Source organism: Lactuca serriola, chromosome 2 (genome assembly GCF_051521515.1).
Source record: "Lactuca serriola cultivar US96UC23 chromosome 2, Lser_US96UC23_V15, whole genome shotgun sequence".
Lineage (NCBI taxonomy): Eukaryota > Viridiplantae > Streptophyta > Magnoliopsida > Asterales > Asteraceae > Lactuca > Lactuca serriola.
In genome coordinates this window covers 81,318,148-81,329,394 of record NC_136409.1, presented here as the reverse complement: position 1 = coordinate 81,329,394, position 11,247 = coordinate 81,318,148, and the positions used below count along the sequence as shown (strand labels likewise).

Genomic DNA, 11,247 nt, shown 5'->3' with positions numbered 1-11,247 from the left:
TATGGCAGATTTAATAAAAGATAATTACCAAATATTAACCAAATAAATCAAGTTAGACAAGAAAATCTGAAATCAGGATCCGACGTACCCTTAGAGATCAAGGAAACCCTAGGAGCATCTAGAATTTGTTCCCCCCTAATATAGGGAGGTTCTAGAATTTCCCAATGCTCAACTATTGAACATTGTCACCTTTAGTCCATGTAGTTTTAATTAATTCATTTAATCCCAAAATTAATTCCAAATTAATTTCTGATTAAATATTAATTAAACAATATGATTTCTAATTAAAATATTATTTCCATAATACATTAATAATTTATTTATTTTGATTTCTAATTAATTTATTAACCAAGTAATAAATTAATAAATCATTCTTCTCTCACTAACAGTCATCTTATTCAATTATCAGGTTTGAAGGCAAACCAAAAGGACTATGCTACTATCAATTCAAGTATATAAAAATTATAGTTATAGGCTTAGACACATAATCCAACAATTCCATCCCGAGGATGATCGAACCCAACATGTTGTTTGTTTGTTATTACGTTTATGTGGTGGTACTTTTGAGGGAACTCACTAAACTTTGTGCTTACCGTTTTGGTTTATGGTTTCAGGTACTTCAGAGAACCGTAACAATGCGAAGGCGTGACCCTACACATCCTGATTTTATGTCATTGATTGTAAACACTTTTATTAGTAAATGAGTTGTTTTGAAAAGTTTTAATTGGTCGAAATTTTTGGGATCTTACAGAACAACATAATTATATTTTTTAACCATAACAACGTAATACTTAATCGACAATTTAAGACAGGTTGTGAAAATGAAACCAATCACAATATTTATATTTTAAAAATAAAATTTATTGTTGTTTATTGTAGTTTTTAGGATGTTAACAGGTCCAATGAGGAAGGAAGTAGCCTCTTCTGACTCCGCCCACGAATTTGCATGTTTCCCCTAATTTCAACATGTATTCCCCGTTTTCCACCCTTAATCTTGCCCTATAATTTCGAGACCATCCCCATTTCCCTTAAATCCTTCATTAGCCACATTTTATTCGAAAATCCTCTATTAACCATTATTTACTTTATTTTTAACTCGTTTATTTCATTTAAACTTATATATTACACTATTGTTTAAATTCAAATCATATATTACACAATGACTATTCTAAATTTAAAATTTATTTTTATAAATCAAATAGTTAAAATATAGGATAATTATTTTGAGGGCCAAGAGGTTCGAGATAAAACTTCCCATCCCAGTTATGTCCCGTATATGAACCCAAAAACATTATAAAATTATCCTGTACAAAAACAAGTCCTATAAAATAGGGGTCCCACATGATTATTTTATTTATTTATTTATTTATTTTACATCTCTATTTGCTTCTTTTGTAATTTAGATATTAACTAGCCATACAACTACTTTTTATTTAATGACTTGCATGCCTCATTTTTTATTTTGTACATTAGCACCGACTCATGAAACAAACCTAAAAGTTCAAAATTTAAAAATCAAAACTTATTTACAAAATTTTAAATATCAAAAAGAAAAAAAACATTTATAGAAGGATATAGAATAAATGTTATTTATGATTCATAAAATGAATATTTATTTTATGATTTATAATTTTGATGGAATTTGATTCTTACTCAGATACTACTCTACTCAAACCTTTTTAGCACCCCCAACGAACTCTCTCTCTCTCTCTCTCTCTCTCTCTCTCTCTCTCTCTCTCAACACCTGTAGTTAAAGGTGCCTCTATATCTTCTCTCTCTTCCTGCAGTCTGAACTCCTTCCTGCACAGCTGATTACAAGATCAACCAGTCATTTACTTCATATTCGTCAGCCTGATCTAAGCTCCAGCCGTCAAAGCCATTCAAATTACGCAACTTTTCCCCTCTCATTGTGATCGAATCTATCGCAAATTAACTCTCTAGAGTCGTTCGATTTCAGCAGACCTTCTGTTAGATACTGCGATTAATTGATTTTCAATCTTCTCTGCTGGTTGCGTTTTGTATTATGTGAATAAATTAAAGGGATTGGGATGAATTTGATGTATGAGGGAATGATTTTCGTTTAATTAAGGACAAGGATGGGGTTGATTGTTATTGTAGAAGCTGATAGTTAGGTTTCGGATTCTGTAGTCTCAGATGATGATGATACAGACTCCGAGGATGACTTCAGAGGCTAGTAGGACAGGTGGCCAAGTTGAAAGGGACATTGAACAGGTAAATTAGTTGTAATTTTTTTTAGAATTTTCTGCATGTTTCGTAGGGTTTGGAATAATTGTTCACAAATCATCCGCAGTAACAGAGACGAAATCAAAAACATCAAATCGATCAATTGCTATTTGTGTATCTAGGGCTTTGTGTGAAGTTAATATGTGTATGTTTCAAGAGATAACCATGATGCAGTGGCTTGGTATCTAATTTGCGTTTTTGGTATCTAAACACATACAGCTTATAATCACCTAAGAATTCGCTAGGTTTGAAATCAGAACTATAACAATGTGTATTCTGTATGTAACAATTTGACTTTGTTTCTGAAGTGTAGCAGATAATTTGTGGGTTTGTGCTTTTTTCTAGTGAACTTTGTGTTTTTCCCCTTTTCATTTCCTGTGCTTTACAACAAGTTGATATGGTTAAGTCAGTCAAACTGTTATTCTTATCTATCTATTTAATTCAAGCCAATGTAGACACTGCCAGAGGTGACCTCCATTATGTTTGTGGGAAGGGTTTCCTTCTATTTTTGCTACCAATGCACACTGCCCTTTCAGCAACATTGTTAAGATGGATGTTTCTAGAGTTGCATTATGCTCTATCAATCTAAGTTGCTTTTAAAGATGTGTGTAATACTAGATAAGTGTCCCTGTTTTCATTAGGTTTGGAAAGAAAGTGTAGATAATAAGAGTTTGACTGTTGCATTTTTGGCAATTCGTGGATTCTGGTTCCATATATCTCATGCAAAAGAAGGAATGTTTACCATGCCTAGTGTAGATAATATACAGTCCTCTAGTTCCATTCTATTGCATATCGCGCTCAACCATCTTGCATACATATGGTAATTTAGGCCTAAACAAAAATTTTGAAATCCGAATGACAACCAACATAAGTAGAAATACATATTAGAACATCTCAATGATCGTGGTACTTATAACTCAAGATATAGCAATTTGTATGCAATTTAAGTGCACATCTAGGTATAGTAGTAAACATCGAAGGTTAAATGTCTACCATGGTGGAAATTGGAAAAGAAAACATATATACAAACACATGGTCTGTAACTGATATGTCTACAATTATGGACCATTAGTTCATTACTGTCGATGATATTTAAATTTTAGATGGACTTACTTTTTGAAAAATACCAGAACATGTTTTAGAAGGTATCAGATAGGATTTGTAGAGGTTTTTTTACTGAGGGAGTGTAAAATTTGCTCATGAACATGCAAAAATATATTCCTTTCTTTCGCAGTAGAACCATTATTAAACTTAATAAGTAGCATTTTATTTATTTCCATACGAGTTAAGCTTGTGTTATAAATAAGTCTATACTGTGAACACTTGCAACATTATAGATTTATATCTCAGGTAAATGTAAAAGTGGAATTAAAAGTTCATATGTGATATCATGACACATTCTTTACGTGGGAAAATTTTATCTTAATTAGACTAATTAGAGTATGATAGTGTAACAAGATCATGATTTGTTACTTTTATACCAAATATGAGGATTGCAATTGGGCAACTAAGTGCATTATTGTTATGTTTGCTACAGGCCATTACTGCTCTGAAGAAAGGGGCTTATCTTCTTAAATATGGCAGAAGAGGAAAACCTAAGTTTTGTCCCTTTAGGCTGGCTAATGTAAGTTTGATGTTTCATGATGAATGCTTACCATTGATTTCAACTTAATATGTAACCTCATTTTAATGAAGTATTTAAAGTAGTTTACTACTCAAAATAAACCTGGATTTTCTCTGATGTTTCAGGATGAATCTGTTCTCATATGGTTTTCTGGGAAAGAGGAAAAGATCCTTAAACTTAGTCATGTCTCCAGAATTGTTTCAGGGCAACGAACTGTAAGTTGTTTCCTTTTCAGAAAACAACACTTCTAAACTATACATTTTCATGTTCATCTTCAAAAAATTTAGTCTTATCTGTTAGGGCTGAATTTAAGAAATAGCATCCTACTTTCATTTGTTCATGTTACAGCATTGTACTTTCAAAACATGTCTTATTAAGGCATTGTATTTTTGAAAAATCTACAAATTATAATAGGAAGATTTGAAAATAAGATGTCATAACAATGTTAATATTTTTTCGCATTCAACCTTATTTGTCATGTATGTGATTTTGCTTCTTATTTGTCTCTCTTGTTTAGCCAATCTTTCAAAGGTACCCACGACCCGAGAAGGAGTATCAATCATTTTCTCTAATATATAACGATAGGTCTCTGGATTTGGTAAGACTTTCATCCAATTTCTTGATTCTTTTATAGAATAAATGCAAGAAATAGCAATGTACTTTCATATGTTTGTGATTTGTATTAATCTTTTTGCGCTTGGTGGATGGATTGTTTATCTTTTAGATCTGTAAGGATAAAGATGAAGCTGAGGTTTGGTTTAGTGGTCTTAAGGCATTAATATCAAGAGGCCATCAAAGAAAATGGAGAACAGAATCAAGAAGTGATGGAATCCCATCGGAAGCTAATAGTCCCAGAACCTACACACGCAGAAGCTCGCCTTTACACTCCCCATTTGGTAGTGGTGATAGCTCACAAAAGGTACATAACAATTAACAACAACATTATATTCACTTCGAAGAAGATAAAGTTATAATTCATGTTATATATTTGCATATTCAGGACTTAATTGACCAGATCCCCCTCCAGTCTCCATTCGGAAGCCCTCCAAAAAACATTCCAGACGTCAACTTCTACAAGATTCCTCCTCCCAAAGGTTTCTTCTCAGATTCCGCCACCGGTTCTGTCCATTCATTGTCATCTCGAGGTTCCGATAGCATCCATGGCCACACTAGGGCAACGGGAATCGACGCGTTTAGAGTCAGCCTATCAAGCGCCGTTAGCTCATCAAGTCAAGGCTCCGGTCACGATGACGGGGACGCCTTGGGAGACGTGTTTCTCTGGGGCGAGATCGCCGGAGACGGTGGCCGGAATTCAACCGGAGGTAAAATCGACTATTTACTACCGAAGCCTTTAGAATCTGCGGTGGTACTCGATGTTCAAAATATCGCTTGTGGTGGACGACATGCTGCGTTAGTATCGAAACAAGGGGAGATCTTTTCCTGGGGCGAAGAATCAACCGGAAGACTCGGACATGGCGTCGATTCCGACGTTTTGCACCCGAAACTTATCGAGTCTCTTAGTAACACAAACATCGAGCTCGTGGCATGCGGCGAGTATCACACGTGTGCCGTGACACTTTCCGGCGATCTATACACATGGGGCGACGGACATTTCGGGGTACTCGGACATGGGAATGAAGTGAGTCATTGGGTTCCAAAACGAGTAAACGGCCCTCTAGAGGGTATACACGTCTCCTTCATCGCATGTGGACCATGGCATACCGCCGTCGTGACCTCCGCTGGTCAACTTTTCACTTTCGGTGACGGGACGTTCGGTGTTTTAGGCCATGGAGATCGGAAAAGCATCTCGAAGCCTCGGGAAGTCGAATCTCTTAAAGGACTCCGAACCGTTAGAGCCGCTTGCGGTGTCTGGCATACCGCCGCCGTTGTGGAAGTCATAGTCGGGAATTCAAGTTCTTCAGGGAAGTTATTTACATGGGGCGACGGCGATAAAGGTCGACTAGGTCACGGCGATAAAGAGACAAAACTCGTACCCACTTGCGTCGCCGCACTCGTCGACCCCAATTTCTGTCAAGTTTCATGTGGTCATAGCATGACGGTGGCGCTAACAACCTCCGGTCATGTCTACACGATGGGAAGTCATGTGTACGGTCAACTCGGGAATCCTCAAGCCGACGGAAAACTCCCGGCGCGTGTCGACGGCAAACTCTCCAAAAGTTTTGTGGAGGAGATATCTTGTGGTGCATATCATGTTGCGGTTTTAACCTCGAGAACCGAAGTTTACACGTGGGGTAAGGGCGCTAATGGCCGACTCGGCCATGGAGATATAGATGACCGAAATGCCCCTACTTTAGTGGAAGCTCTAAAAGACAAACAAGTAAAAAGCATAGCTTGTGGGACTAATTTCACCGCCGCTGTATGCCTTCATAAATGGGTCTCAGGATCCGATCAGTCCATGTGCTCCGGCTGCCACCTCCCCTTCAATTTCAAAAGAAAACGTCACAATTGCTACAACTGCGGACTCGTTTTCTGCCATTCTTGTAGTAGCAAGAAGTCACTACGAGCTTCCATGGCATTAAACCCAAATAAACCTTATCGTGTTTGCGATAATTGCTTTAATAAATTGAAAAAAGTCAACGACTTTGACTCCTCATCACAGTCATCATCAGTAAGAAACGGAAACGGAAACGGGAACGGAAACGGGAATCAGGGTTTGAATATGAATGAGGGAAACAACAAAGAAGATAAGTCGGAATCAAGTTTCCGGCCTCGACTTGCACGACTTTCATCGATGGAATCGTTGAGACCGTTTGAAAACCGGACATCAAAACGTAACAAGAAACTTGAGTTTAATAGTAGCCGGGTGTCACCTATACCTAATGGAAGCTCTCAATGGGGTGGACTTAATATTCCAAAGTCGTTAAATCCGGTTTTTGAATCTTCAAAAAAGTTCTTTTCGGCTTCGGTTCCCGGTTCCAGAATTGTATCGCGGGCCACATCTCCGATTTCTAGACGCCAGAGTCCTCCTCGTTCCACTACTCCGATTCCGACTTTGGGTGGATTATCATCTCCGAAGATTGTAATTGATGATGCTAAAAGAACAAACGATGGAATCAGCCAAGAAGTTGTGAAACTAAGAGCACAGGTATGTGGAATATCAACGTACTTACCAATAATATCGATGTACTTTATTTATACCCATAATAGAAACTTACTAATATTTTTTACTCACCATGCACTTATGTTTTAGCTACCACTATGGGCAATGTACTTTATTTGCTACATATTGATAGTATCAGTAAATAAAGGGTTGTTTCTTTTTGACTTAATGAGCTGGATAGGTTAAGCGCTTAATCTGGACAACTATATATGGCTGTTTCATTTTTACTTGATTTAAACTGGATAGAATGAGTTGATGGGTTGAGCTAAAAAACATGGCTTTATGTAGTTGTCCAGATGGAATGTAAGGATAAAATGGTCATTTAAACTATAACTCATCTAACATTAAAAACTTAATATTGTGAGGAAAAAAAAGTGGAATGTAAGGATGAAATGGTCATTTAGTCTCATTCAGACCGTTTAAAAAAAGATTAATTTTTTAATGCATACAACACTTTATCAATTACCCATCATGCCACTTTAGCACTTTACCCTAAATGTAAGTAAGTTGTTATTATGGGTAAGGAAGTGTAAATAAAGTAGGTTGCTGTTATATTATGTGTAAAGAATAGGTGAAAATTTAAGAGGATCTTTATTAACTGCAAAATCGGTAATCTCAGGTGGAAAATCTTACTCGTAAAGCACAACTTCAAGAGATTGAGCTGGAAAGAACATCTAAACAGCTAAAGGAGGCAATAGCTATTGCAGGGGAAGAGAGCTCAAAATGTAAAGCTGCAAAAGAAGTGATTAAGTCACTTACAGCCCAAGTAAGATCATTATGGTTTAGAGTAAATTACAAAATTGTCCCTTTGCTTTGTCAATATTTATTAATATGGTCCAATACTTTTTTCTTTTTTTGTTCTTAAAACACGTTTAGATGGGTTTCTTAAGGTCCCTAAATAGTTAATCATAAGGTTTAACTATTTATGGTTTCAAACTGTATAACTAATGATATCCGTATCCTCTATTTTTATATCTAATTACAGCTTAAAGAGATGGCAGAAAGGCTGCCCGTAGGAGCTGCCCGAAACATAAAATCTCCTCCTTCCTTCACTTCCTTGGGATCCATCAATCTTGCTTCCAGTGACATTTCCCCAAATGCCCCTCCTCTTGACCAGTCCAACGGTCAAATATCACCACCACCACCACCACCGAAAGAACCAGATTCCAACGGTTCAAACAGCCTGTTAAACTTAAAACCAACTGCCACCAACAACCGCCACAAACCGCCAGATGCCGCCACCAAAAACAGTAGCAGAAGCAAAGATGGTGAATCTCAGCCTCAGGGACAGGGTGAAGAGGAATGGGTTGAGCAAGATGAACCTGGTGTTTATATTACTCTCACATCCTTACCTGGAGGGGTCAAAGATCTTAAACGAGTCCGCTTCAGGTATGCATGCTTTTTTTTCTATAAATTAATCGTGTTAAATGCGCATTTATGCAACAACGTTTCCTTTTTTTTTTTAAGGTTTGTATACAAAATTCCAAAAGATGCAATATATAATTAGTAAAATGCTTAAATTGGTAAAAAAGGTGAAACATTGTTTCATGAATAAGAAGCATTATGGTATGAAATATACAATTAAACGGTTTTCTGACGTTATTTACAAAATAAACATTTTCTCTTTCCAATTTATGCAATAATGTGGTTATTACTTATTATGCAAAATATGCAATTGATGCTTCGCTTTAGGACCAAAAGATGCAATATTTTACCTGTTAAATAATTCAGGTTTGTCGGTTGCATAAATTTGTTTGGTCCTATAATGAAACATTTGCATATTTCGTCTAAAAAACACTATGTTGCATAAATGTGCATTTAACTCTTCACAAAATGCTTTATACAAGGACACGAAATAAACCTAATTACTCATAAATAGACCTAAATGTCCATGTTTCCTTTTTCGCTATGCGTAAGTGATGCCTGAATAAATGATGTTTAGAAAGTATTTCCCCGAGTTTCTATATGAAGTCGTTTTCCATGTGCTAAATGCAATGTCTTAGTTTCATTTCTTTCTATTGCAACATTATACCACCAATTTACTCTAAAAAATCCTACCAACTAGAACAATATACTTTCAATTTTTTTATTCTTATTAGGACATTTTACTTTGAAAAATCTTTCTCAGTTATATAGCAATGAAAATTGCTTTCTATTTAGATAACATTGCTATAATAAACAAATAAACGAAAGACACTAATATAAAATATCGATTAAATCCAGCCGGAAGAGATTTAGTGAGAAGCAAGCGGAACAATGGTGGGCGGAAAACCGAACAAGAGTTTACGAACAATATAACGTCCGAATGGTTGATAAATCAAACGTAGGAATCGGAAATGAAGATTTAGCACATTGACATTTATAGGAATATCATGATGATGATGATGATGATGACGATATGTAAATGAATTTTCCCGATTTTCCCATGCATTTGTGCATTAACCAAAATCATAAACAAATGGTGGTCATATTGATTGGAAGCTTTTCAAGGATTTGTTAACCACAAGCAAGAGCAATATTAGATAGAGCTTTGGTTGTGATGGTTTTTTTTTTTTTTTGGTCGATTTGTTTTGCAGTTTGGTAGTAGGTATTGGGGTTCTTCTTGAAAGCCGATAGTGTGTATATTCATAATATGAGTACAACATAACATAGTTTGCCTTATATTTTTACCGAGTATGCATGCATTCTCTATTCTATTCTAAATCTTTATCTTTATGTTTGTATATTGTATTGTATCTAGTGTTTTGTATTTGATGTATGGGTGAAGAGTCCAATACTGAAATTGGCACATTATTACTTTTAGAAATTGGATTGAAATCAATATTACAACGAAAACTGAAATTGGTTTAAAACCGACCAAAATCAAAGTTAGATCAAATCGCTTTGTGTCTTTAAATGGTAAAGAAAATGATCAAAATGAGCCCTAAGCTGGTTTTTTATTAGACAATTTGTTATATCCACCACTAAATGGTTAGTGGTGGGTGTCATCACCATTCACTACCACTAAATATGTGAGAAACTCATCCTACCACTCCACTTAACATCATCAATTTTTTTTTAAATTCAAAAAATACAACTTTAAAATCAAAATTAAAAAAAAACATAGATTGAAACATTACATTAATAATAAATGTAGAATTAATCAAGGTATATCCTATTACAAAGATAGTAATTGTATTTGTACGAATGTCTCTTCACCATGAATGACATATCAGGTGCTTTGTAGGTCCAAATATCGTTAAAAAGAAAAGACTAACCAAGTATATTAATGTCCTTAGACCCCGCAACTCCAAAAAAGCGAATGTCATATCCGCAAATCCTAAGATGCAACAACTTTTAGTATTATAGTTGGCTTACCTATATCACATCGAGTATATTGACCGCACCACACATTTTGACATTTTTCCCAAAAGCCACATGCGTATAAAAGCATACCCGAAAATCCATGCATCTCTTCATAAATCAAATATAATCTCTCAATATCACGTGGAGTAGGTTTACGTAAATATTTTTTGTCAAAAACCTCATACACACATGCACAAAGCCAATCTACACACTCAACTACGGTTATTTCAGATACTTTCAAGTACTTGTTGGCTACGGCTATACCGATCCCAAATACCTAAATGCAGCCGCACATAAAAAGTATTTTGAAGTTGTTCCTTTAACTTATTTATTTACTTACATTTTGTTGACTTTCTAAAGTCTTTTTTTAACTTGTTTCGCTTGTTTATGTTATATCTTTATAACAAGTTTCTCATATTAAGCATTTTTTTTTAAATCTCTACGGTCTTTTTTTTTTTTTTTTTTTTTTTTTTTTTTTTTTTTTTTTTTTAGTGTTTATGTTGGTGTTTTTTGTTTTTTTGTTGTTTTTGTTGTTGTTTAGTGTTTAGTGTTTATGTTGGTGTTTTTTGTTTTTATGTGTTTTTTTTAACAACTTGTGTTCACACATTTTATAGGTTTTTTAAATCATCTTTTTAGAACTTGTTTCTTTAATTCCTTTTTCACATGTTTTTAAATTTGTTACTTTTGCACACGATTCTTTACAATTTTTTTCCACATGTCACTTCGTTTTGCACATTTTATAAAGGGGTTGTTTTGAAAACAATGAAGTGTAAATGAAATCTAAAAACTTTATTTTATAGAGTTAATAAGATGCAAATGCGATACAAATATGTGTAAAAATGATGTTGTACAAAACATGTAAAAGATATGTTAAAAACGAAGTTGTGAAAAAACATATTCCATGTGTACCTTT

General features: G+C 35.0%; 1 protein-coding gene across 1 annotated transcript; it reads left to right on the top strand.

Moving 5' to 3' along the window:
• The first annotated feature begins 1,674 nt into the window (after window positions 1–1,674).
• LOC145086460 (PH, RCC1 and FYVE domains-containing protein 1-like) lies at window positions 1,675–9,712 on the top strand. The gene is made up of 9 exons (XM_079024220.1): window positions 1,675–2,232; window positions 3,782–3,868; window positions 3,994–4,083; window positions 4,386–4,466; window positions 4,593–4,787; window positions 4,869–6,974; window positions 7,609–7,755; window positions 7,975–8,378; window positions 9,213–9,712. The coding sequence occupies exons 1-9, from the start codon at window positions 2,155–2,157 to the stop codon at window positions 9,343–9,345; spliced, it is 3,321 nt and encodes a 1,106-aa protein (XP_078880346.1). The 5' UTR covers window positions 1,675–2,154; the 3' UTR covers window positions 9,346–9,712.
• The last annotated feature ends 1,535 nt before the right edge of the window (window positions 9,713–11,247 follow it).